Source organism: Chiloscyllium plagiosum, unplaced genomic scaffold, assembly GCF_037043375.1.
Source record: "Chiloscyllium plagiosum isolate Xiang-an unplaced genomic scaffold, Cpla_swu_hap1 HiC_scaffold_17, whole genome shotgun sequence".
NCBI lineage: Eukaryota > Metazoa > Chordata > Chondrichthyes > Orectolobiformes > Hemiscylliidae > Chiloscyllium > Chiloscyllium plagiosum.
This window is the reverse complement of record NW_028270155.1, coordinates 74325908-74352315: the sequence shown is the minus strand read 5'-3', so window position 1 is coordinate 74352315 and position 26408 is coordinate 74325908. Positions and strand designations below refer to the sequence as shown.

Sequence of the window (26408 nt, the reverse complement as noted above, 5' to 3'; positions counted from 1 at the left end):
TGGAGGGCCCATGCAGGGGGACTCTGAGCAGTGGCTCATTTAGACAGTGGGCAGAGCGCTTACTCGTCAGCTCACTGTCAGAAGATATGGCCCTTTAGGCTTATTGCCATAATGGTAGAGCTTGTACTGGCAACACCAGGGAAGCTGAAAACATTTTTTTCTTTTAAGAGCTTAGATGAAACAAAATACAGTAAACCAAGAGTCATCCTGCCAAAAGGACACCCAAATCCCCCAGAGCTTCCAGCTGCCTTAGGGTCAAAATTTGTCAAGCACGCCCACCGACCTTTTGGGCTTCAGATCCTGTGACTGCCACTATTCTCCTGATGCCCTTAGCGATGGCTTCTTCTGATACTATCACAAAAGGTCTGGCATGGCCAGAGTTCTGTAAGTGCCTGCAATAAAAGCAAGATAATTAGCACGAGGGAAGGAACTCAGCGGGACATAGCCTCTTGTCCCTAAGCTCTGCAGTCAAAACATCAAGCAATCAAACAAGTACTAACTGTCTGTGTTTCACAAGTTTGACAGGTTGTTTTCCCCTTTTTGAACTAGAATAGAGGTTAAACATTGCTATTTCGCTGAAATACCAAGAGGATGCTGTGAAATGGAAATCAAGTGGTGCACAATTTAGCCATGCAATGTTGGTGTTGAAGCGTGAGATTGCTATATTACTGAGATCGGCATCAAGAGTTTTTGAGTTGAGGAAAAACTGCCTGACAACAGCTCCCAGATTGGTTCAGTAGCAAACTGCATTAAATCTATAGGTGCAGGGCAGTAGCAATCTCCAGAGCTGACAAAGACCTCTCTCTCTCTTCCCCCCTCTTCTCCCAGTGTGAATGAAGGGACTAAAAAAAAACGCTTAAAAGAATGAATTCTAACAAGAAAGGTCCTATTTCCACAGATTCAACTATCAAAGTGAAGAATGATCATTGCTTTACAGATTATATACAGGGCATTGTCAGTGCTGAAATCTAAAGGAATTGTCAGGGATAATTTAACACAAGCTCATGTTCTGATCTTCAAAACATTGTGCTTTTTTTCCACCCGTATGTATATGTCAAAAAGTCTGTCGTTTGTTTGTTTTATTCCTGAATGTCTGTCTATTTAAAGGTTTTTAAAAAGGGTTTCAGTTAGGCCACTCTTGGAATACTGCGTATAATTCTGGTCACCACATTACCAGAAGAATGTGGATGCTTTGGAGAGGGTACAGAAAAGGTTTACAAGCATGTTACCTGGTGTGGGGGATTTTAGCGATGAAGAAAGGTTGGCTAGACTGTGGTTTTCTTCACTGGAACGTCTGTTAGGTTAATAGACAGAAGTTAATAAAAGTGTGAATGGTATGGATAGAGTGATAAGTATGAGGCTTTTTCCCCAGGGTGGAGGGGTCAATTACTAGGACACACTGGTTTAAGGTGCGAGGGGGAAAGTTTAAAAGATATGTGTGAGGCCATTTTTTCCACACACAGAGTGATGAGTACCTGGAACACATTGCCAGAGGAGGTGGTGGAAGCAGACACAATAGCAGCATTCAAGAAGCACCTGGACGAGTGCATGAATAGGAAGGGAATAGAGGGATACGGATCCTGTAAGTGAAGGTAGTTTTAATATGGAAGGGCAAAATGTGGTGGCACAGGCTTGGAGGGCCAAAAGGCCTGTTCCTACGCTGTGCTGTTCTTTGAGTATTGTTTAAGTCACGTAGTAATTGATTAGCAATCCCTTGTTTTTTTTCTGCCATTTGTTAAAGTTATAACAAATAGAAATATAGTCTGTTACTGATGAAACCAGATGCAAATTGCCTTAGATGTGAAGCAGTCAGTCAGCAGGCAAATAGGCCAGTCTAGCACCACCATCGGCGCAATCTTCCCAGTTAAGTTGTTGTAGCATTAACAACATCGTTCAACAAAGCAACAATTTCAACAGGTTCTGAAAAAGAGTGGAACCACTGTTCAAACTATTAGGAAATATCCACCAAGTTTCTGACTTTGGTGGACCGCAGACTTCCAGGCCGCACCCATCTTGTGACGCAGCACTGGAAGGGAACACGAAAGTTTACACCAAACAAAAATGTTCTGTGGAACGCAGGCTAGACAGAATCAGGAACAAAATCAAGCAGTTTTACTCGTTGGCAAATGCCACCAAAATTCCCGGGAGAAGACAGAGTATTAAAATCAGAAGAAAATGCATTTTCAATTTTAAAAGCCAATTCTTCACGCCCTAGAGATTGAGGCTTTTGCCAAGACAAAATCCTATCAAAACAACTCCTTGCACTGCAAGACCAGGAGACGGCGGAGCACATCCTTGGTCATATTAAAATAATGCAAACTGAAATGGGAGTCAGAATTACAGAGTGTTAATCAGACCAGCTCTGGTCACCACATTTTGGGAAAGATGCAACAGCCTTTGAGGGAGTGCACGGAGCAGATTTACCAGGGTAGCTCTAGGGATGAGAGAATTTCGTGACAAGACAAGGTTGAAGATGTTGAGAGCGTTCTGTTTGGACCACTGAAAGGTTGAGGTACAGTAGAGAAGAGAACTGTTCCCATGATCTGATCACGCAAGGACATTGATTTAAGGTTTAGGCAAGAGATGTAGGGAGTTGGAGGGTAAGAAAAACTAGTGGAAGCACAGGCAATCAATGATTTCAAAAGGCAATTGGGTGGAACTTGGTAGAAGTAAACCTGCAGGTGTACAGGGATAGAGCAGGGGAATGGGACAGATCTGCAAAGAAGTGTATGGATGCAATAGAATAGCCTCTTTCCATGCTGTCCCAACTCTGTGACTTTTCATAGTAGGAGAGGTTTTGATTAACACCTTAACCAAAAAGAATTAGTAGCTGCTCTTTGTGAGCCCAGACAGTGCATTGACAGCAATTCTACTCTCCTGATGAAGAGCTTTTGCCCATAACGTCGATTTTCCTGCTCCTCGGATGCTGCCTGACCTGTTGTGCTTTTACAGCGCCATTCTAATCTTGACTTTAATCTCCAGTATCTGCAGTACCCACCTCCGCCTAACAATTCTACTCTCCTTCAATATTGTAGCTGTATCTTCCCTGCAGACTGCAAAGTGAAAGATTTGAACAAACAATTCAGTTAGATACATTTTCACCTTGATCGACCCCGCCATAGAGTTCTTTTAGCCCTGTGAAATCCTTTTTTGCCCTGTACTTCAGGCAATGCACTCACGTTCCGCCGCAGAATTCGACTGAAGTGATCGAGCCTGCTGGTCCTGATGGGTCAGCCAGCATATCCTCCACTGGGATGCCCACAGACACCACTCGCACTGGGTCAGGGTATGTCTCATCAAATACAGCACGAAGACCCTGAATGGCCTTTGCTGCAGCAAGGGCTGTATCCTTGGCATAAATCGGCTACAAGGAAATACATCAATTATTCAGAATATCAAGTGCAAGCTAAAGAGTTAATGGCTTAAATTCAGTTCCCGTGGAATTTCAATGTGGGATAAAGAAACAACTTTGTGCCCCTCTAAGTGAGGGATGTTAGAGGTGGGAAACAGAACTCCCTCTGCTCAAGGAAGTGGACTCACCAGGTCAGGTACAGTAATTACAACAAGTTCTCCTTATTCTGTCACTTCTCCAGTGACAGCCCACCCACTCCTGCTGTAGCATGTCATTTGTTTATTTTCCACACCAACCCCACCCTTGGCTTCTCTGTCTGCAAATGACTGTTTAATAACAGTTTTGTGAAGAGGAAACGAGATTATTCAAACACATACACATGAATCACCAGAGAAACTCAGCAGGTCTGGCAGCATCTGTGGAGAGAAAGCAGAGCAGCCCTTCTTCGGGTTGCTGGACTCTGCTTTCTCTCCGCGGAGGGCGAAAGTGAGGACTGCAGATGCTGGAGATCAGAGTGGTGCTGGAAATGCACAGCAGTTCAGGCAGCATCTGAGAAGCAGGAAAATCGACATTTCGGGCAAAAGCCCTTCATCAGGAATGAGCCTGATGAAGGGCTTTTGCCCAAAACGTCAATTTTCCTGCTCTTTCTCTCCACAGATGCTGGCAGAGCTGCTCCAGAAATTCCTGCTTTTGTTTCAGATCTTCAGCAGCTGCGGTTCTTTATTTTGTACTATTCAGACACGTTTGGTGTAAAGCATTTACAGACAGCAGATAGTGGCTCATCATTTCATTCACCTCATCAGCCTAAGCTGCTTTTGAAATTGGGACCTAGGGCCAAAAAGGCAGTGGGTTAATCTCTGCATCACTTGATATCCTTTAAAAAAAAAGCAGTCACAATGAGTAACAGTTTATGCTGCTCAGACACGAGTCAGAAGCTCAGTGTCAGAATGAATAATGCCTCATCACGTTAATGCACGTTATAATTTCTTAATCAGCTTGCTTTTTCATACACGCAGTTGCTTCATGATATAACTGCATACCCGGTATTCCATACCTGGCTTGCAGAAATGAATTTAAAAGGCACAAACACGGAACAGCTCAGAATGAGCAACAGGCCATCGACTCCAAATGAAAAGTGCTAAACATCCCCTAATTAGAGTCATAGAGATATATGGCACAGAAACAGACCCTTCGGTCTAACTTGTCCAAGCCGACCAGATGTCCTAACCTAATCGAGTCCCATTTGCGAGCACTTGCCGCACAGCCCTCTAAATCCTTCCTATTCATATATCCATCCAGATGCCTTTTAAATGTTGTAATTGTACCAGCCTTCACCACTTCCTCTGGCAGCTCAGTCTATACCCACTGTGTGGAAAAAGTTGCCCTTTAGGTCTCTTTTATATCTTTCCCCTCTCACCCTAAACCTTTGCCCTCTGAATCTGGACTCCCTAACCCCAGGGAAAAGTCCTTGTCTATTTATCCTGTCCATGCCCCTCATGATTTTATAAGGTCACCCCTCAGCCTCCTCAGTTTTCTGAGACAAAGAGTTAAAACCACCAAGTTTAACTTTTTAAAATTGAACTGGTGAGATTGTAAATGCTGAGTACTTTACCTTAGCTTCTTGAATCATTTTGCATGTGATCTCTTCAGTTGTTTTGATCTGCTGAGTGCTCATGGCGCCTTTAGCTGTGAAATCGAAACGCAGCCTGTCCGGTGCCACCAGAGAACCTCGCTGGTCTGCTTCACCCAGCACAGACCGCAGAGCGAAGTTCAGCATGTGGGTACTAGTGTGATTACTCATGACAGATCGCCTCTTGGCCTGGATGGAAAAATAAACGACAAAGCTGGAGAATTCTCACGCTGAGCCCGCGTAAAGCACCAGTTCAGCAAGAGCATCCTGTTCTGGGCGATACGCTTTAGGAAAGATCTGAAGGCACTGAAGAGAGTGCAGACGACATTGAGGAATTTCACTTTCTAACAGGTTTGGCCTGCTCTGCTTGAAAAAAAGACAAGGCTGAAAGGAGATTCAACACAGGTACTCAAAAACCATGAGGGCTCTCGAAAGGGGCGACAGGGAAAAGGTTTCGTGAAGGGGAGAACACAGACGTAAAGCTATTGGCAAAAGGTATGGCACAAGGAAAAACCTCTTCGCACATCATGTGGTTAGGATCTGGAACACGCTGCATGACAGTATGTTGAAAGTAAGTAAGTTAAAAAGTAATGATTAGAGTTTTCCGAAAAGGAGGAATGTGAAGGTTTATGGGAGAAGGCAAGGAAATGGCACTAAGTGGGATGCTACATGGAGAGCGAGTGACACACAACAGCCTCTTTCTGTGCCATATCAATTTTGTAGTTATGTCATCGGAAGATTTTAGAGTAAGTTCCAGCCATAGATTGAAGTGGTGTGGAATTCACATCCCAGTTAAGTGGGACACGAGTCACGTTCACTGCTAATTGTGAAATAAAAATTAAACTACGAGATTTTAAATCTAATGAAAGGGCATTACCTCATCAATGAACAGACGAACTCTATCCCCGACTTTCAGCTGTCCATAAACCGTTCCAATATGGAGGACATAGCCACCTCGTACCTGTACGTTTTTCACCGAGAACTCAGTTTTCTGTGGAAGGAATTACAGTGAATCAGATTCAGAAAAGTACATTTAAGTGCCAGCATGCCTAGTGAATCCAAAGTAAAATGAGCTAGTGTAGGTATTGAAGGAGTTTATGCTCTTACGGACTTTGTATAATCCATGTACATGTGCCCGTGGGAAGGAGTGGAGGGTGGAAGTATAACAGGCTGTAATGCAATGTTCAAAAGCCTGAAGTTCAGAATTCAAATCTCACAGGTGCGTATTGGCTATATTCAGAGGGTGACTGCAATCTAATGAACCACGCAATGGGCATAGGATAAAGGGGAAGAGAGAAAAAATGTACATAATCATGAATTCAGTTCTCAGGTTGTGCTGAACTAGCTGATCAGCTGGATAGAGATTTGGGCATGACAACTGACCTTTGAACTCTGCTTAGTGCTTCCTGTGAAAGACTACACTTGTATGGATTGAACTATGGTGCTTGGTCTGCGTAGGTCAATGCAGTAATCATTCGAGTCCCTTAAGAAACCAGGAGAACATCTGTGTTAACTTGGCATTACACATTTTCAAATAATGGAGGACTGTGTATTTACTGTTCAGAGGAGTTGTACAATACCATAATTTAGTCAGGAGGGCTCCATTAGCCCACGATGAACTTGGTTCCACTATCTGCGTGGGTTTCCTCCGGGTGCTCCGTTTTCCCCCCACAATCCAAAGATGTGCAGGCTAGGTGAAATGGCCATGCTAAATTGCCCGATGTGTTCAGGGACGTGTAGGCTAGGTGCCTTCATCAGGGGAAATGAAGATTAATAGGGTAGGGGAATGGGTCTGGGTGGGTTGCTGTTCGGAGGGTCAGTGTGGACCTGTTGGGCTGAATGGCCTGTTTCCATATTGTAGGGATTCTACGATTCTATCTAGCTGTAAGTGAAACAGGAAATCAAAATCCCTTACATCTTCACCGCTGTCGTCTACTTTTATCAGGTAGCCTTCATCGTAAATCTGACCACCTTGCTCGGCATAGAAGCACGTGCGGTCCAGCAGCAGGCCGCAATCCTGGCCCGTCTGTACTTGCTCCATGAAGGTTTTCTCCCTGCGGATCACTTTCACTGTGGCCTCAATGGATTCAAACACTGCATAGAAAGTCAGAAACATCTGTTCAGTAACCTGTAAAAGGCCATCAGTGGTGACATTCAGATAAACTCACCAAAAAGAGTTTCCTTTAGCAAAATGTGAGCGATTACCACTCCGTGCTGGTTATCATATGTTCCATGTTGGTTTCCCCTTTGCAAATACTCAATCCAGACTGTATGTAGGCGCCCTGCTCCACTGTTCTCTAAGTTAGAACTCTAGCCACCCTATCTCTGACAGCCACCAACAAGGCTTTCTCTACACTAGGTTTTGAAGGGAAAGGATCCAAACATAGAGCTCAAACTTCTTTTATAGATGTAAGCTGTCACTTTGAGGGGGTGCAAATTAAAAATGAAGCAGCTAGAAGCGACTGAAGCTTTGATATCTGTTACACGTATTCAGGTGAAACTGACAGTGTGTCAGACACTGCTGACTTAATTCAGTGTCACAGCATAACCAGAGCATTGCACAGAACATCATATCCAAGAGAATAATAAATGGCACAAACATGAGAAATAGGAGCAAAAGGTAGACCATTTGGTCCCTCGGGTCCGCTCCACCAATCATGACTTTGTTTTTGTGTTCTGAATTCCCCAGTCTCAGCCATCCCCAATAACCTCTGACTCCCCACCCGACAATAATCAATCCCTGCCTTAAAAATATTTAATGACCCTGTCACTAATGCCCATGGAGGCACAGTATTCCAAAATCACACAACTCAGAAGCACCCCCCACCCAAAGTGCTGGACTCACCCGTAAGAGAAAACATGGGTTCCATGTCTGCCTTGCCAAGGCCAATCAGGACCTTTTAAACTTCAATGAAGTCACTGCTCTCTCTCCAGAAACAGACCCAGCCTGTCCCACTGCACCCCACTTATTCCCAGAATCAATCCAACAACCAAGCTAGCTTTTCAATGCCAGGGCCTACAGAGATGGATAAGAAATGCAGCCTTGCCAGTAATGCCCACATCTCATGCCAGGACAAAGTAAGGAAATGGATCGATCTTTAGAAAATGGTGATGTCAAGAGGTATAGTGAATAGCAAGGTGTTTCGATTGACCCATCAACGAGAGGCAGGGTCAATTTTCTTTTATTCACTTGTGGAACCTGGTTGTTGTGGTCTGGCCAACATTTATTCCCTTCCCTAGAGAAGGTGGCGGTGAGCTGTCTTCTTGAATCGTGTGCAAGTCCACATGCTGTAGGTAGACCCACAATGCCCTTAGGGAGGGAATAATTTTCCTAAAGTGCCTTGGAAGAGGTCAAACAGTTATACCTAGATGTCAAATTAAGGAGATCCTGCATGTAAATGCAAGCCCTGTCTAAGGAACTCAATTTAGTGACTTTTTGAGGGACCTACTAATTCACAATGCCAGCTGGCAACAGTGCTGAAGTAAGTTGGAAACAGAATACCTCACGTTTCAACTTGCTTGCTTTACAACTTGTGGCAAGGAATGAAATGTCTGTGTTGATATGAGCATGGAGTTTCATCTTTAAGAACTGCTTTGGCATCATGCCGATGGTGTTGGGTTTCTCTGTCCCAACAGTGGATCACTGTGGGACCTCACAGCTACGTTCCATTTCAGGCAACCCTCTGTGGCCAGGCCTTCCAAACAGGGGCCAAATTTGAGCTACAGACATGTGCTCTTAAGAAGTGGCTTACAGAACGTCTAATTCGTGCAAGCACTTCACAACCAGTCTAGGCCGGACCATCAGCAGGTCTGGCAGCATTTGTGGAGAGAAAGTAGAGGTTCCATTTCTAATCCAACAACCCTTCTTCAGAACTTGGTCACTGGACTTGAAAAATTAAATCTGCTTTCACTCCACAAAATGCCACCAGACCTGCTGAGGTTCTCTCATAATTTCAATTTTTGTTCCATATTTCCAGCAGTTGTTTTATCACTTTCACTCAATTCCCAAATTCCATTTGGGCGGCCCCTCCCTCAAAGACATTTTGTTTTTATTAAGGAAAGCCGAGTGGTTGGACTGCACCATTGGAGATTTCAAAGATACAAGGCCAAATTAAATCTGCATGACACCACCATTATGGCTAAATAAATCCGACCAAATAATGCACAGATCAGAAAGGTCCCAGTGTTGGTGCCTAGTCTATATTACACAAACTGTGCTCCGGTTGAGGTAAATAGTGGAAACATAACTAGGCTCAGGATTCTCATGGAAGGGAAAACCAATACCCCAGTATCTGCTGTTTCCTAATAAATGGTGACCTGCAGAAATGGAATTGATTTTAACCTCCCATCCACACCCACTTCCTCCATGTTAAATCCCACTTCCTCTATGTAAACATGCTTTCCAAGTCATAGCAATAATGCTGAACTTACCATAGTTTCCATTGTCATCAGACGTATAGTTGTATTTTGGTGAGTCATCAGTGGCCTCAAAGCCCTTGGCACGCAACTCATCAATTGCATTGACATCTAGCATGATGTGGTCATCATCACCCATACCCTTACCCTGAGACTTCAGCTGTGAATTTAAAACAAAAATTAGTCACGCAGACAAATCAGATTCAAAAACTTAAAAAAGAGGTGCAAAATTTGTTTTTTTAAAGTTTCCTTTTATTAAGTCTTCAAGCAGTTTGACGGGTTGGTTAAACTTAAAAACAAAGTGCTAGAGAAACTCATCAGGTGAGGCAGCATCTGTGGAGAGAGAGAGAATCTGAAGTTCTGAAAGAGTCATACTCGAAATGTCAATTTTACTTCCCTCACCAGAGACCTGCCAGACCTGCTGAGTTTCTCCAGCACTTTGTTTTTATTTCAGATTGCCATTATCCCCGGTACTTTGCTTTTATTTTTGTTCTGTCTTTTTTTTGCCCCCACAGGACACTGGCTGTGGCCAGCCAGCTCAGAGTCAGTCACCTGAACTGAAGAGATTCTAATCTCATGGTTATGTTTTTTTTGTATAAACCCCCACACTACCGCTCACCAGCTGCACTGCTTATTTTTCCCCAGCACTCATGTCATGTGTGTGCAGATGTAGGACACAGTGAAGAATGAGTGCAGAAACCTTTATTTATTTTCCCCCACCAGGAAGAAATGAAACACCAGAGTAGCCAGTGACAAGCAGTGCCTTTCTCAACAAAGGACAATGCTGATTGAAAGGTGGATTACTGGCTTCACCATGTGCCCAATTACCATTCTATTGGGAACCAGATAAACAAGACTTTTACAATTCTTTACAGTGCTGTGGCTTGTCACTTCCTTGAAGAGATCAAGCAAATTGGGTGGACAGGACCTATCCTTTATGCATCCATGCAGACTGGATTTTTGTTAAACAGAAAATTAACTTTACTTCTGATAATTAACTCCACTAATTTAGAGTGAATGGATCTTGAGTGGCCGACGCCTGTTGTATAACTCAATAGTGGAACCAAATTAGCCTCACTCCTAATTCTCTGCAGTGTTTTCAGAGATTCCCTACAAGCGCTTGACAAATTCTCTTCCTAGCCCTTTTCTGTATTGGGAACAGAGCACAGTCTCTTAAGGTTTAACTTTGAAGATGGACCATATGGTCCATGTTCAGCTTTCATCTCGTTAACTCACTGACTTTATTTCGCGATCTCTGCTTCAAGAGTAAACCTTGCTCATGTCTTCCTTTGTGAAAACTCGGAAAAAGGTATCAGCCAGAATATTTTACTCAACAACCTCAAGTTTTGGCTCCAACTTTCATAGTTTACACTTCGACCCTGGCCACACCTTACCATGGAATAATTAAAAGAATGGCTGTTACATAAAGCTTGCTCTGCTATTGTCTTTTATGGGGATTCCAGAGTTTCTTCCATTTGCACACTCAACCCAGTGTACCCTTTACAACCCAGAATATTTGAAAAGAAGCTGCTCTTTACGTCCATTTTGGGTTTTTTTCAAGTACCATGATTGTGGTAAAACACCCCAAGGTATTTCACAGGGGTACTGCCGAACAAAATTTAACGCTGAGATATCAAGAGTTGACCAAAGGCTGGGTCAGAATGGTAGTACTGCTGAAGTGTGGTCACTTTGGGAAACACAGCTTTGTGTCATAAACAGCAATGTGTTAATTACTAGATAATCTGTTTAAGCAATGTTGAGTTTGTTTTTCATCCATTCACGGGATCTGGGCATCACTGGCTAGGCCAGTATTTATTGGCCGTCCCCAAGAGACAACCACGTTGTGGTGGGTCTGGAGTCACATGTAGGCCAACCCAGGTAAGGATGGTAGTTTCCTACCCTACGAACCTTAGCAAATCAGATGGGTTTTTTTAGAACAATTGACAATAGTTTCATGGTCATTGTTGGACTCTTTATTCCAGATTTTTGTTGAATTCAAGTTCCATCATCTGCCGTAGTGGGATTTGAATCCAGGTCACCAGAACATTACCTGGGTTTCTGGATTAATAGGCTGCCTTATAATACCACTGGTGGCCAAGCAGGTGGCTGGAAGAACACAGCAGCATCAGGAGCTGGAGAGGTCAACAGTTCAGGTATCACTCTTCTTCAGGTGATTCCAGCTCCTGATGATGCCTGGCTTGCTGTGATCCTCCAGCCTCCTGCTGGTCTACTTTCGATTCCAGCACCTGCAGTTTTTCTTTGTCGCTACCTCTCGGCCATTACCCCCCCCACAAATGACCAGCACACCACAGGGAAGTCCCTTGATTTTCTCTGAAATAGTGCTATGGGATCTTCTACACCAACCTAAAAGTATTTATAAACTATACTTAAGTATTAATTTATTAAACAACTCAAAATAATACAATACAACACGATGAGAGCACACAGATACAATACTTGGGAGGTGCAACCAGATGGGTTAAATCAGCCTAGATTCAGTCTTTCTGTTACAAACTCAAGCAGCATCCAGGGAACAGGAGATTCGACGTTTCGGGCACAGGCCCTTCTTCAGGCCCTTCTTCCTGAAGAAGGGCCTGTGCCCGAAACGTCGAATCTCCTGTTCCCTGGATGCTGCCTGACCTGCTGTGCTGTTCCAGCAATAAAGTTTCAACTTTGATCTCCAGCATCTGCAGACCTCACTTTCTCCTGTTACAAACTCAAGACTCCTGACCCTCAAAAACTTTTATTTTGCCGAGCGTCCAAATGCACATTGGCTTGTGACAAAATCAAAACCAGTGGCTCAGTGGTTAGCACTGCTGCGTCTCAGCACCAGGACCTATGTTCAATTCCTGCCTCGGGTGACTGTCTGTGTGGAGTTTGCACATTCTCCCCGTGTCTGCGTGGGTTTCCTCCGGGTGCTCAGGTTTCCTCCCACAGTCCAAAGATGTGCAGGTCAGGTGAATTGGCCATGCTAAATTGCCCGTAATGTTAGGTACATTAGTCAGGGGTAAATATAGGTCACGGGAATGGGTCTGGGTGGGTTATTCTTCGGAGGATCGGTGTAGACTTGTTAGGCCAAAGGGTCTGTTTCCAAACTGTAAGGAATCTAAGAATCCAGCTAAGAATCTGTATCCACAAGTAGTCTACCATATAACTACTAGTTATAAACTACAATAAACAAAGACACGCATGTGAATTCCTAGAGGCCTGGCATTCAAACTCTATTAACAAACAGATCAATTTGGACCCCATTTCCCAACGTCTCAGAAAAAGAACCTGAAGTGATATCACCCACCGCAACAGACCAAGACAGATAAATAGAAAGCGGGACAGAACACCAGTGCTTCACCGGAGGCTCACTCCGATGATGTTACCCAGCATGGTGACGAAACATCTGAAAACAAACCTACCAGCTCAGCGAGCAAACTTACAACCTGAACTACTAACTAATTTACCAACACTGTGATGGAACATAGGGTACAACCAGACTAACAGATACCAAAATAAAACATATCACCCTGATAAACATCAAAAGGGACCATGCCACTTAAATCAGAGATGATATTAAAATCTGTAAATTAGTGACTAGGCCCAGAGGGGTCCAGCCAAGTAGTGGAGATTGTGTGCCCCTCCAAGACCAAATACCTGTCTCAGTGAGTGCACTAAAGGGGAATGGCCTGCAAGGTGCTGTTGCCTGACTATAGGCAAAGTTAATGTGTTTGTGTTTCCTCTTATGAGGAAAGGCTGAGAGACTCGCGTCTATTCTCAGTGCAACGAAGGTGGCTAAGAGTGGGTTTGGTAGAGACATACAAGATGATCACAGGATTAGATAGGGTAGACAGTGGAAGTCTTTTTCCTAGGATGAAATCGTCAGCTTGTACAAGGGGGCATAACTACAAATTGAGGGGTGATAGATTTAAGACAGATATCAGAGGCAGGTTCTTTACTCAGTGGTGAGGGCATGGAATGCCCTGCCTGCCAATGTAGTTAACTCAGCCACATTAGGTAGATTTAAACAATCCTTGGATAAGCACATGGATGATGATGGGATAGTGTAGGGGTTGAGTTGAGTGTAGTTCACAGGTTGGCACAAAATTGATGGCCGAAGGGCCTGTTCTGTGCTGTATTGTTCTATGTTTTGCCTGTGCACAGTAGGGCCTGCTGGGAATATTACCTCTCGTATTAAAGTATCAATAGACCAGGATGAAGTGAGCACTGCAGATGCTGGAGATCAGAGTCGAGAGTGTGGTGCTGGAAAAGCACAGGTCAGGCAGCATCTGAGCAGCAGGAGAATCAATGTTTCCAGCATAAGGTCTACGTCCGAAACGTCGCTTCTCCTGCTCCTCGGATGCTGCCTGACCTGCTGTGCTTTTCCAGCACCACACTCACCAACTATCAACGGACGCAGCAGATTGCTGCAAGAAATAGTGGTATATAAACAGATTTCCAACACATCCAGAACAAAGCTCTGCGATCTCTCAGAATGACAGCAGCCACCCATCATTCCACACCAGTGAGACACGACCCAGGTGCATGCACCAACTCACTTGAGCAGCCTTCTTCTCATTCTCAAAGCCCTCCAGGTCCACACTGAGTCCCTTCTCTTCAGCAATCAGTCCAGTTAAATCCACAGGGAAACCATAGGTATCATAAAGCAGCCAAGCAGTGTCACCTGGAAAAAGTAATCACATCATTGTATTAAATCAATGCCTGAGCAGAAAGCATCAAAATGTTACTTTTATTTTAATTTGTTCTAATGTGGATTGGAAATAGGTCTTTTCCCCTTCCCCTTTCTCTCCTGAAAGTAACGACTGTGACTGGATATGGTTTAAGCAGACATCCATCAGCTAGTATTTTCCAGCAAAGATTAGGGGTGAACATCTGAGATGGGAGATTATCTTCACACAGGTTCGCTGAGGCAGAAATACAGGTAAACATATTGCCCATGCCTTCCTAGATTGAGGTAAGCTTTACGTAACGATTGGAAACCTGCACATCTATCTATTTCATGATCTAAGAGGGCTCTGGATCATGAGGCCAAAACATGAGCAGACCACTATAGCAGGTGAAGAATGAAATGCTGGTGTTTCAAACGTAAACAACCGAATGTAAAAGTGGGGAAGCTCTCCTGCTGCGAGACCACACTTGCAGTACTGTGCACAGTTCTGGCTTTCTTATTTGAAAGTAGAGACAATTGTATTAAAAGAATTTCAGAGAATGCTCACTCGGCTCATTCCCAGAGTGAAAGGCTTATCTAAACGGGGCAGCACGGTTGCTCAGTGGTTAGCACTGCTGCCTCACAGTGCCAGGGATCCAGGTTCGATTCCAGCCTCGGGCGACTGTCTGCGTGGAGTTTGTACATCATCCCCGTGGGTTTCTTCCGGGTGCTCCGGTTTCCTCCCACAATCCAAAGATGTGCAGATTAGGTGAATAGGCCACGCTAAATTACCCATAGTGCCTGGGGATGTGTAGGTTAGGTGCATTAGTCAGAGGTAAATATAGGATAATAGAGTAGGGGAATGGGTCAGGGTGAATTGCTCTTCAGAGGGTTGGTGTGGACTTGCTGGGCCGAAGTGCTTGTTTCCACACTGTAGGGATTCTATGATTCAGATTGGCCTATATCCATAGGAATTTAGCAGAGTGGAAAGTGATCTTATCGAAGCGTTTACGGGATCCTGAGGAAACATGACAGGGTGGATGCTGATAGGGGCCATCCTCTTATGGAGAGATTGGAACTAGAGGCACAGTTTAAGATAGTGGATTTTCGTTTTAAGGTGGAGATGTGGGGAAACTGTTTCACTCAAAGGGTCAGTAAAATGAGGAGTTCTCCTTCACAGAAAGCAGTATAGACAGGAACACTGAATTTATTCCAGGCTCAGCAAGTCAGATTTTTGACTGATAAAGGAATCAAAGGTTATGCGGCGCAGACAGGAAAGCGATTTGACACAACGTTCAGATCAGCCCACTCCCAAGTTCAAACTGAACATCAATTAAATAATATTACTGCATCAGTAAAAGTAATTCTCAGCACACAAATCATAGACAAATTCAGATTAAGGTTGATTTATCAAGTTACAGGTGTCAAATGCTTTCACTGCCATTTTCTTTTGCTTCTGATGGTCCGTTTGATTTTCTCCTGTCCCTTCCACCCCGAAGGACCTGCCTGAAGCTGAGCAGTGGCTCTAAAACAACACAGCAGAATACCTTAGAGCACTTCACAGGAGGTTTACCACTGTGGGAGAGAGGGAGAGAGAGAGAGAGCGCATGTGAGACAGAGAGAGAGAAAGAGAAAAAGGGAGAGAGACAGAAATAGAGTGCAAAAAGGAGGGGGGGGGGGGGGGAGAAGAGAGAGGGAAAAACAAGGGTGAGAGTGGAAAAAGGGATGTTGGGAGACAGGGAAAAGGGGAAACAGAAAGAGAGAAAAATGGGGGAAAAGAGCAAAAAAAAGAGAAAAGGGGTGAGACAAGAAAAAAGGGTGGGGGTAAGAGAGAGAGCAAGAGAGAGAGAGTGAGAGAGCAAGCGAGACAGACAGAGAGAGAGACAGAGAAGGGGAGGCGGGTGTTTGGCGATTTGGACCTTGATAGCTTGGAGGACATGGCCACCGATGATGGAAAGATTAAAATTAGGGATGCACATGAAGCCAGAATTAGAGCAATGCAGATATCCAAGGGAGCTGTTAAAAAGAATGGAGAGTTTTATAAATAAAAATAGATATCATCCCACCTACGAAAAGTGTTCTTCCGTATCTACTCTATTAAAACTGTTCATGAGTAGCTCTCCAGACCCTCGCTGTCGGTGCTCAGATGAGTCATCATTGGGAACACGATGCCTCAGTGAGGGATGGGAGAACATACAAAAGCCCTGAAGCCTCCCAGTAATAGAGAAACCAAGATACTCCACTCAGAAACCAAGACATAAATGTTTATTAAATTTCTTTACAAACCTGGAATTCTTTTATTTTCCCCCAAACTCTGGATCTTCCTCTCTAAGATACGACGGCCTCTGTTCAGTGTCTTCAAAAACTGCTCCTCTTCATCATTAATAATATCCTTCACCATATCTGGGTCTTTCTTTAGCTCTGGGAATGCAGCTCCCTGAAGAGCAAACAGTAAGCTATCCTGCATCATTTCAATTTAATCCACCTATTCAACTTCCCATGTTACTTTATTATAGTAATTCGAATGATAGAATTCTGTACAAGTGCAGGAAACACTACCATCTTTCAGAGAACAAATTGCTCATCTCCGTGTTTAATTGCTCTTAATTGGGGAACTTTGCAGATTTTTACTTGCCAATCCCTGGGTTCAAAAAAGCAGCCAGCATTTTAAAACTGGGTGTAACAAAATGCGACTGGGTGTCACACATCAGACAGGTGACTAGATTTTGAGGAAAACACAGTCAAAATAATTTTTAGCTGACGCCCATATCAAGCATACTGGAACAATGGTCTCTAGACATGAAATGAAAGTAACCACAACCTGAAATGACAATTAATTCACTGCTTTTATATCTCTTCTCTTCCCTCTTGCATTGTCCTCTCAGTCAGGGAGAAATGAGAGAACTGTCTAGAGTTGTTTAACAATAGCACTTCCAATCAGTCCCAGGAAGGCTGAACAAAGAGACCTTGGAGTGCAGGTTTACAGATCCTTGAAAGTGGAGTCGCAGGTAGATAGGATAGTGAGGAAGGCATTTGGTATGCTTTCTTTTATTGGTCAGAGTATTGTGTACAGGAATTGGGAGGTCATGTTGCAGCTGTACAGGACATTGGTTAGGCCACTGTTGGAATATTGCATGCAATTCTAGTCTCCTTCCTATCGGAAAGATGTTGTGAAACTTGAAAGGGCTCAGAAAGGACTTACAAAGACGTCGCCAGGCTTGGAGGATTTGAGCTGAACAGGCTGGGGCTGTTTTCCCTGGAGCGTTGGAGGCTGAGGGTGACCTTATAGAGGTTTACAAAATTATGAGGGGCATGGATAGGATAAGTAGACAAAGTCTTTTCCCTGAGGTCAGGGAGCCCAGAACTAGAGGGCATAGGTTTAGGGTGAGAGGGGCAAGATATAAAAGCAACTTTTTCACACAGAGGGTTGTATGTGTATGGAATAAGCTGCCAGAGGAAGTGGTGGAGGCTGGTACAATTGCAACATTTAAGAGGCATTTGGATGGGTATATGAACAGGAAGAGTTGAGAGAGATATGGGCCGGGTGTTGGCAGGTGGGACTAGATTGGGTTGGGATATCTGGTCGGCATGGACGGGTTGGACCGAAGGGTCTGTTTCCATGCTGTACGTCTGTATGACTCTGTAAGTGGCCCTGGAATAACCCAGGGTAATCTACTCTTCCGTGCAGTGCAGTACCAGGCCTGTGTCAGGCAGTCCTTGTTGACAATCTGGGCTAAGAGATACCCAGAAATCTGAAGTACTTGAAAAGTACTTGAAAAAATCCCACAAATATTGAAAACCTGAAGCAAATGCAGGAAAAACAAAGTGGCTGAAAAGGAAGAGGTCATTATTTCAGATGCAGACTGTTTGACAGGGGAGTGCGACAGAAAGATCTGCACCTGCAAAACACTGACCTCCCTTTCCTCCTCATGCACTCTCTGTGTTTTCATTCCCCAAGTGAAATCTTTTGTAAGCTCCCCAGCAAATTACAGTGAGGGCTAAGGATGTAACATACGTACCAAAGATTCCACCACAACATCAACCAGGGATGCAAAGAAACCCTTTGAGGCGTTCAGCTTCTCGTGAGAGTATCGCACTGCTCTTCGTAAAACCCTCCTCAAAACATACCTGCACAGGAAAAGATCTTTAATACCATTGGTTCTTTAATACCAACTTGTGCAGGAGCATGGCAAAACTCACTAACTGTTCCAGATTCTATAACAAATACAGATAAAGAAAGCCTAAGCATGCCTACTTGAGTGTTTAACTGCTTCCCCTCGTGACACCCCTTTGGTAGCAGACATTATAACAATGAGGCAAAAAAACTCTCTCAATCTGAATGTGGCACCCAGATTGCTGTTTTGAAAGGATGGGAGGAAAACGGTTTTGAGTTTGTACGGAAAGAGCAAACCAGCCAATCCAAGTCAGGACATCTGGATTAAGAATAGATCGATCCAATCTGGCGAGCAGAGGTTCATAGCTGTGTGCTTCTGCAAGACTGCTGATAAACTCCGGAGGTGTGTAATGAAATAACGGCCTGGGAACTTTTAAATACGTTTCAATTTGGCCCCTCCATGCTGCTCACATTCCATCAAAGAGTGTTCTTCGATTCCACTTTTATCTTCCTTTTCAGAGCTTTGCATCCCTGCTGCACAGTAAGAGTTGTGTGTTGGGAGGGTCAGCAACTGGCCCTGTACCGAGGAGCTACTCTTCATATGCAAACCCTGGCACGTTCTCTTCAGGCATTTGCAGGAAGGGAGGAGACAGCAAGACAGCGAGTGGGAAACTAGAAGCTGGAACTCTAGTTTGAGGTTACCTTTCCTCAACTCTGTTAAAGCACTCCCATCGCTACCATATTTTTTCAGCACAAAACACTCAACATCTAGAGAACTATATCTTGGTCCTTGGTCTTGTATCAGGGAATAATTTGCTGTTGATTTGTTTACAGAGAAATGACCTTACGTCATCTTAAAAATGGAATACGGTGATGAAGGAATTGCAAAACATAATTTCTCTGTGACCTTGCAATAAAGCAAATGAGCTTCAGAGGTCGTGGAAGAGATGAAAGAAAACAAACACATTTAATCTACTATAAAAATTGTAAACCTTTTCTTACTTATTAAATGTACATTCTCAAACTGCAACCACGTCTGGTATTTGTTTTCACATACAGCTTGAAATTATTCATATCCCCATGGTAACAACGAATCTATGATTCTAAGGTGTGAATCCTCAAATTATTGAGGTGCAGCAAAAGAAATTCCAGACAAGGTGGCATTGACACCTTAAAATTTATAGCTCGACCCAATAGGAAATGCAACACTGAATGTCAGCTGTCATGGATTTAGGAAGTTTTTAAATGACAAAAGACACTTAAGGCTGGTATCTACAAGAAAACCTTATCAGTAAAGGTCAGAGAATTCAAAGGTGGCTTCCAGATGGATCTGACTCTCCCTCCCACGTACATTTTGTCCCTTAGTGACCAGGCAGAAGCACAATGTTAGTTTTCATATGTAGACTGATGACATCCAGCTCTAGCACACCACCAACTCTCTTGATCAGGTAACCAACAGTCCTAGATTTTATGGGATCTCTAAGTACTTGGGGCAATTATCCAGCGTCTTTGATTGGTCAAGGCCTGGACACTTGATTCTATATTTGTTAAGCGGTTAGAAAACATGGTGATAGCACTGAAGAGGGTACAGAGGGGGTTCATCAGGATGTTCCCTAGGATGGAGGAATTGTCAGTGTTGTGCATGAATAGGGTGAAAAGCCAAAGTCTTTTCTCTGGGGTGGGGGAGTCCAAAACCAGAGGGCAGAGGTTCAAGGTGAGAGCGGAAAGATTTTAAAGGGACCCATAGAGGCAATCATTTTATGCAGAGGGTGGTGCGTGTATGGAACGAGCTGCCAGAGGAAGTGGTGGTGGCTGGTTCAATAACAACATTTACAAGGTATCTGGAGGAAGAGGAAGGATTTAGAGGGACATGGGCCAAATACTGACAAATGGGATTATATTATAGGATATCTGGTTGGCATGAACGAGTTGGACCAAAGGATCTGTTTCCATGCTGTACACCTCTGTGACTCTATAAGAGAGACGCGATAGGCTTGGATTGTTTTCTTTCGAGTACAAAAGACTTTGGTCAGATGGGTCAATAAGTGGCAGGTGGAGCTTAGTTTAGATTAATGTGAGGTGTTGCATTTTGATAAGGCAAATCAGGGCAGGAGTTATATACTTAATGCTAGGGTCCTGGGGATTGATGCCAAACATAGAGATCTTGGGGTGCAGGCTCATAGTTCCTTGAAAGTGGAGTCGCAGGGTGGTGATGAAGGTGTTTGATTCGCTTGCCCCTTCCCCCAGCAACCCATGAGCATTAAACACCCTCTTTCCCCACTGCTTCTGTGCTATACAACATTTTTGACTATATGATTGATGTGTACAAGATTATGAGGGGTACGGGCAGGGTGAACAGAGTGACTTCCCTTTGTTGAGGAGTCAATCACGAGAGGCCATAATTCTAGAGCCAGGGGAGGAGATTCAGAGAGAATTTGGGAAAAACCTTTTTTCACTCAGCGGTCGGTGGGAATGTGGAATGCACTGCCTGGGAAGGTGGAAGAGGCCAGAAACTGTACAACTTCTGAAAAATATTTGGATGAGCCCTTCAATTATCATAAAAGTCAAGGATATGACTCAAGTGTAAGAAACTGGGATTAGCACAGTTTGAGTGGTAGTTATGCCAGGGCAGACTCAATGAGCAGATGGGCCTTTTCTGCGCTGTATGAATCTTTGAAACACTGGCTAGGTCCCAAATGAAGCAATTCTGGCCAGCACAATTTAACGGGGATATCAAGCCTTGGAAAGATTTCTGAGGATGGCATCAAAAACAAAAAGGTTTCAGATGAAACGAGAGAAACTGGGGCTGTTCTCCTCAGAGCCAAGAAAGTTACAGGGAGATTTGACAGAGGTGCTCAAAACCACGATAGCGTGACTAAGAAATTGTTTCCAGTGACTGAAGAATAGGTATCCAAAAGAGACACAGTAATTGGCAACAAAAATAAAATCTAGATGAGGGCAAGAATGTTATGATTTAGAATGCATTGCCCAACAGGATGATGAAGAATAATTTTCAAAAGGGAGTTCAAACAGCTTAAAGGGGAAATATTTGCAGGGCTATGAAAGAACCAAGGGCAAGACAGAAGCACTACAGGACTGAATGGCCTTCAGTTCTTGAGCTTTTTATGCTTTTAATCTGCACTCTCAAATCATTAAAATGGGAAAAAGATAATGCAAGCTCCCGATAACTCATTCCAAAGTTATCTTATTTGTATTGAGTGTAAAGCTATTTTTTAAATCGAGAACATTTTCACCCATGTATCTGCTGATGGATGAAGAATTTCTAGTCAAATTGCTCAAAAAATGGTTTCTAATTGTAGAGTTGTTCCAGAGAATCAAATATTTTACAAACAAATTCAGGTCTAAAGAGAAATCGGTAAATCAGGCAAAATGTTTGAATATGATCTTATATCACACAGGAGGTCCATGTTTAACACAAGGACTGCAGCAGTTCACCACCACCTTAAGGGTAGTCAATAAAAATTGGTCTCATCAGTACCATCTACATCCTGTGAAAGAATAAAACCAATAACTGGGTGGTCAGCTTTACATACTGGTCGCAAACATTTAAAGGCTATTTTAGCGGCCGGTGATTCAATTAATGGTTTGTAGGATCAAAGATATCAGTTTGCAGCAATTAATAAGTGGCGAGAAGGATAAGCCAGCATCTGCCAACTTAGAATTGGAAACGGCTTGAGCTCTGAACAGCCGTGTCCGAGCTGAGACAAGGCCAAGAACTGGGGACCAGGTCTGTGTCGAGCAACACAGCAATGAAATAGTTTGTCTTCACTTGTAGGGACTGACGCAATGTCAAAGTGGATGCATTCAAATGTGCAATTTCCGAATGTTTTCCAACTTACCCTCTACCAGTGTTGTCTGGTCTGCCTCCATCAGACAAAGCAATTGTTATGGTCCTTGCATGATCTGCCAGCACTCTGTACGCCATGTCTATTCCGTCAACATCCTCAGAGCCCACCTTCCCAGTGTATGGCCTGGCTCCAGTGCCCTAAAATTTATGAATGAAGAATTGAATATGTTGCTTCCAAACCAGAGCAGCACATGATGGATTTGAATAGCAGTGAATTGTCAGAGACGCCTTCTCTATTAAGGTAATATGCACATCTGAGCTGTTGTTCCTTATTACATTTTGCAAGAGCAGTGAGTGGTGTTGCTCTTTGGCTGACAGCCCTGGACTCCTGACTTTCTGATATCAGCGGATACTTCATTCAAATAACATGACTCATGAGGAAGCCTCAAAACAGAGACGGATGTTGAAAAGTAGCTCTTGATTTAAATCCAGCACAGGGTAAGATACAGGGATTTCTCAGGGTGACATTACCTCCGTCAGCTCTGGTCTCCTTCCTATCGGAAAGATGTTGTGAAACTTGAAAGGGTTCAGAAAAGATTTACAAGGATGTCGTCAGGGTTGGGGGATTTGAGCTATAGAGAAAGGTTGAATAGGCTGGGGCTGTTTTCCCTGGAGCGTCGGAGGCTGAGGGGTGACCTCAAAGAGATTTATAAAATCATTAGGGGCATGGATAGGATAAACAGACAAAGGTTTTTTCCCTGGGGTGGGGAGTCCAGAACCAGAGGACATTGGTCTAGGGTGAGAGGGGAAAGATTTAAAAGGGACCTAAGGGACAACCTTTTCACGCAGAGGATGGTACGTGTATGGAATGAGCTGCCAGAGGAAGTGGAGGAGGCTGGCACAATTGCAACATTTATAAGGTATCTGGATGGGTATATGAATTGGAAGGGTTTGGAGGTATATGGGTCGGGTGTTGGCAGGTGGGACAGATTGGATTGGGATATCTGGTCGGCATGGACGAGTTGGACCGAAGGGTCTGTTTCCATGCTGTACATCGCTATGAATCTAAGTTGCCAAGTCTGCAAACCCAGATGAAGAGTATTGAGAGCTTTAGACTCACTTGTCACGACCACTGGTTGAGAAGAAAGGTTAATTTCCTATCTCCCAGGTTTTTCACAAGGCCATTACAGTCACACTAACCTGAACACATCTGGTGCGTTTTTCAAAAAAGCTGCTGATTTCTTTCAATGCAGTATTAGTGTATGAAATCCTGAACACAAAACCCATTTAAATTCAGATAAAACAGAGTGGAAGGCACCATTACCCGATCCTGCAGTAGATAAATTACTTGAACAATTTACCTTTTGGATGGCTTTGAAGTAAGGCTGAAACAGATCAGTGTCATAGTTTGACATCTTTTGCTGCAGGATCGACACAAGCCGTTCCAAACCCATTCCTGTATCAATACTCTTCTTTGCCAGAGGTTTCAGACTGCCATCAATTTCTCTGGAGTGGTGAAAGCAAAAGAAGCAATTAAGGTTTGTCAATGGCATTAAGGTAAGCAGACTGTAAGCAGCATAAATGGAAATATAACATTATGAGGAAGTAGTGACAGAGTAAATAAATTGATACACGGATTTTAACTTTGATAAATGGGAGGTCATCCAACCGCAGGTAAAACATAAATAGAAAAGGCAGGAGTAGTGAAGGTTAAAAAAGATGTGGGGATCCAGGTATACACATTATGACTGATTGAAACAACTGATGAATGGCTAGAATACTAAGGGCAGAAGTCATGCTTTGAGCTATACAAAACCTTGGTTAAGCCATGTGGAGATACCGAGATATGGATATGAGATATGGCCGGCACATCTTTGGAAGGGTTTGGAGATTTTGGATGGAGTGCAGCATGCAAATAAACCCTTGGAGTCCTGGCAACAAAGTGATAACACATACAAGGGTTGTACTCCCTGGAACTTAGAAGATTAAGGGATGATTTAGTCAAAGTTTTCAAGCTAATAAGGACAACAAATAAGGTAAAGGGAATTTACTTCCACTGGCTGTGGAATCTAGGGCAAGGGGACACATCCTAAAAATGCGTGCCAGACATGACAGGAGTAAGAGAAATGAGGAAACATTTCAAAATGTGATAGAGGCTTGGAACGTTTTCACAAATGACAACTAAGTCTACATCAATTGTTAAATGTGAAACAGAAATAGATAGCATTTTGTTAATTAAACCTATTAAGAGATAAGAGATTAAGGCTGATTTATACAATTAGTTCACAAATCAGCCATGATCTCACTAAATGGTGAAACAGGCTCAAGGAGAAAAATGACCTGTGATACTTCTGATCAAACAGCATATCAGTGCAATGAGACACAATGAGGAACATTATACATGCTGATGTAAAATTTTACATCGGTTCAATATGTGATACAGATAGAGGAAACTAAGGCTCCAATATCCAATGGTGCCCTGTCATTCCTAACTCAGTGTTCAATTCCCAAGGATGTCTCAACAATATCAGAGAGATTTCTCACAGGCAAATGAATGAGCTGGTATGCATTCAGCTGCATCAGAATGAGTCAGCCAACTGTGGCTCTGATGGTAGCAAATTCACCGGAGTCATTAGGTTGTGGGTTCAAGTCCCAGTCCAAGATTTGACACAAGAGTCACAGTTTACATGCCAGTGCAGTAACCCACTGTTGGAAATGCTGTCCTGTTGAGGAGTCATTTGACAAAAGCCTTTCAGGTAGGCATTAAAGTTCCTATTTTGAAAAAAGGGATGACCTATCCTCAGCGTACTAGTAAATATTTAACATCACAAAACCTGATGATTATTTAGTCACTGTGGGAGCTCACTATGCCGTATTCCCTACATTGCAACTGTGAAACTTGCTTTGAAGTGTTTAGGGACCTTCTGTAGTGGAGAAAGATGATTTGTAAATACTATATAAACCTTTTTAAAGAAAGACAAGCAACAGTCAAGTTTACCACTTGACACTAAGTAAAAGAGATCTAACTCCATGTTGCACAATGTAAGGCAAAGTACCACTGCTAGAAAGCACCTCAATTAATCGAGTATATGAAAGCACAGTTTAAAAGCAAAATGAATCACTTCCAAGTAAAATGGCAGCATTGATTTTTCTTCATAATGTTGAGCCAAGTCCTGGCAGGGTACAAGGTTTTGATGCAGTGCTGAACGACAGCCAAGTTACCTGTTGAACTGAATGAATACAAGATTCCAGACCTCCAGAACATTAGGGTCATCCATATTGACCAGGTGAGCAGCGTCACGGTCTCCAATACGATCGTAATGCATCTCACTGCAGGGACCACAAGGTCCAGTATCACCCATCTCCCAGAAGTTGTCCTTCATGCTTCCTGGCAGAATCCGTTCCTCAGCCACTCTGCACAGAAAGATACAATCAATGATATTTACAATATAATTGTACTAATTTATTACTAATTCTAATTGATGTTCTGTGCAGTTCAAGACCAGAAGTAACTTTTCTCCACTTAAATATTTTACTACTGGACAGGCATTTTCTTTTCCCGATATTCTATTCAGGAACATCTGGCAAATGTTACGTCCCCTCAAATGATCAGAGAATGGTAGTAGTAAGGGCGGCGTGGTGGCCTAGTGGTTAGCACTGGTGCCTCACAGCGCCAGGCACCCGGTTCGATTCCAGCCTCGGGCGAGTATCCGTGTGGAGTTTGCACATTCTCCCCGTGTCTGCATGGGGTTCTTACGGGTGCTCCGGTTTCCTCCCACAGTCCAAAGATGTCCAGGTTAGGGTGAATTGGCCATGCTAAATTGCCCATAGTGTTCAGGGATGTGTAGGTTAGGTGCATTAGTCAGGGGTAAATATAGGATAATAGGGTAGGGAAATGGGTTTGGGTGGGCTACTCTTCGGAGAGTCGGTATGAACTTGTTGTGCCAAAGGGCCTGTTTCCACACTGTAGGGATTCTATAATTCTATTCTAATACAGACTAGGAAAACTGAAAAGTAATTCCCAGATCTATGCTGAGTTATCCAACCTCAGCCAGGGGAGCTGTAAATTCAATACCCAGTTCAAGCTCGTTCTTCTAATGCATGGAGCTGAAGAGCTTTTACAATGGGGGAGACTAAAAGCTCACACCTCCCCATAAGGGATCAACAATCCCTTGTATGTTTTCTCACAATTTGCTCTGTTATTCTACTGGAACATTGCCAGCAGAGGGCAAGAATAACAGGGATCAGCCCCCCCCCCCTCCCACCATTAGTATCTTTACTCAGTCTTTGCCAGCAATGATAGTTCATTTCTCAGAATAAAATGCTTAGCTATACGGGTAAGCTGATAGATATACACGGACACACAGAACTGAACTCTCACTGATGGAACCCAGCATGACTGGAAAGGCGATATCAGGAGAAATAAATAAA

General features: G+C 43.5%; 1 protein-coding gene across 2 annotated transcripts in view; it reads right to left on the bottom strand.

Moving 5' to 3' along the window:
* Window positions 1-26408, bottom strand: part of aars1 (alanyl-tRNA synthetase 1) — a 50997-nt gene that overhangs the window by 12895 nt on the left and 11694 nt on the right. For both annotated transcript variants that reach the window (XM_043707357.2, XM_043707358.2), the window contains exons 5-16: window positions 25200-25391; window positions 23339-23483; window positions 22030-22175; window positions 18075-18183; window positions 16342-16492; window positions 13946-14070; window positions 9414-9558; window positions 6898-7076; window positions 5860-5973; window positions 4965-5171; window positions 3180-3364; window positions 284-392 (exon numbers count right to left, since the gene is read on the bottom strand). In XM_043707357.2, coding sequence (XP_043563292.2) covers window positions 284-392; window positions 3180-3364; window positions 4965-5171; window positions 5860-5973; window positions 6898-7076; window positions 9414-9558; window positions 13946-14070; window positions 16342-16492; window positions 18075-18183; window positions 22030-22175; window positions 23339-23483; window positions 25200-25391 — 1807 coding nt within the window. The remainder of the gene's footprint in view (window positions 1-283; window positions 393-3179; window positions 3365-4964; window positions 5172-5859; window positions 5974-6897; window positions 7077-9413; window positions 9559-13945; window positions 14071-16341; window positions 16493-18074; window positions 18184-22029; window positions 22176-23338; window positions 23484-25199; window positions 25392-26408) is intronic.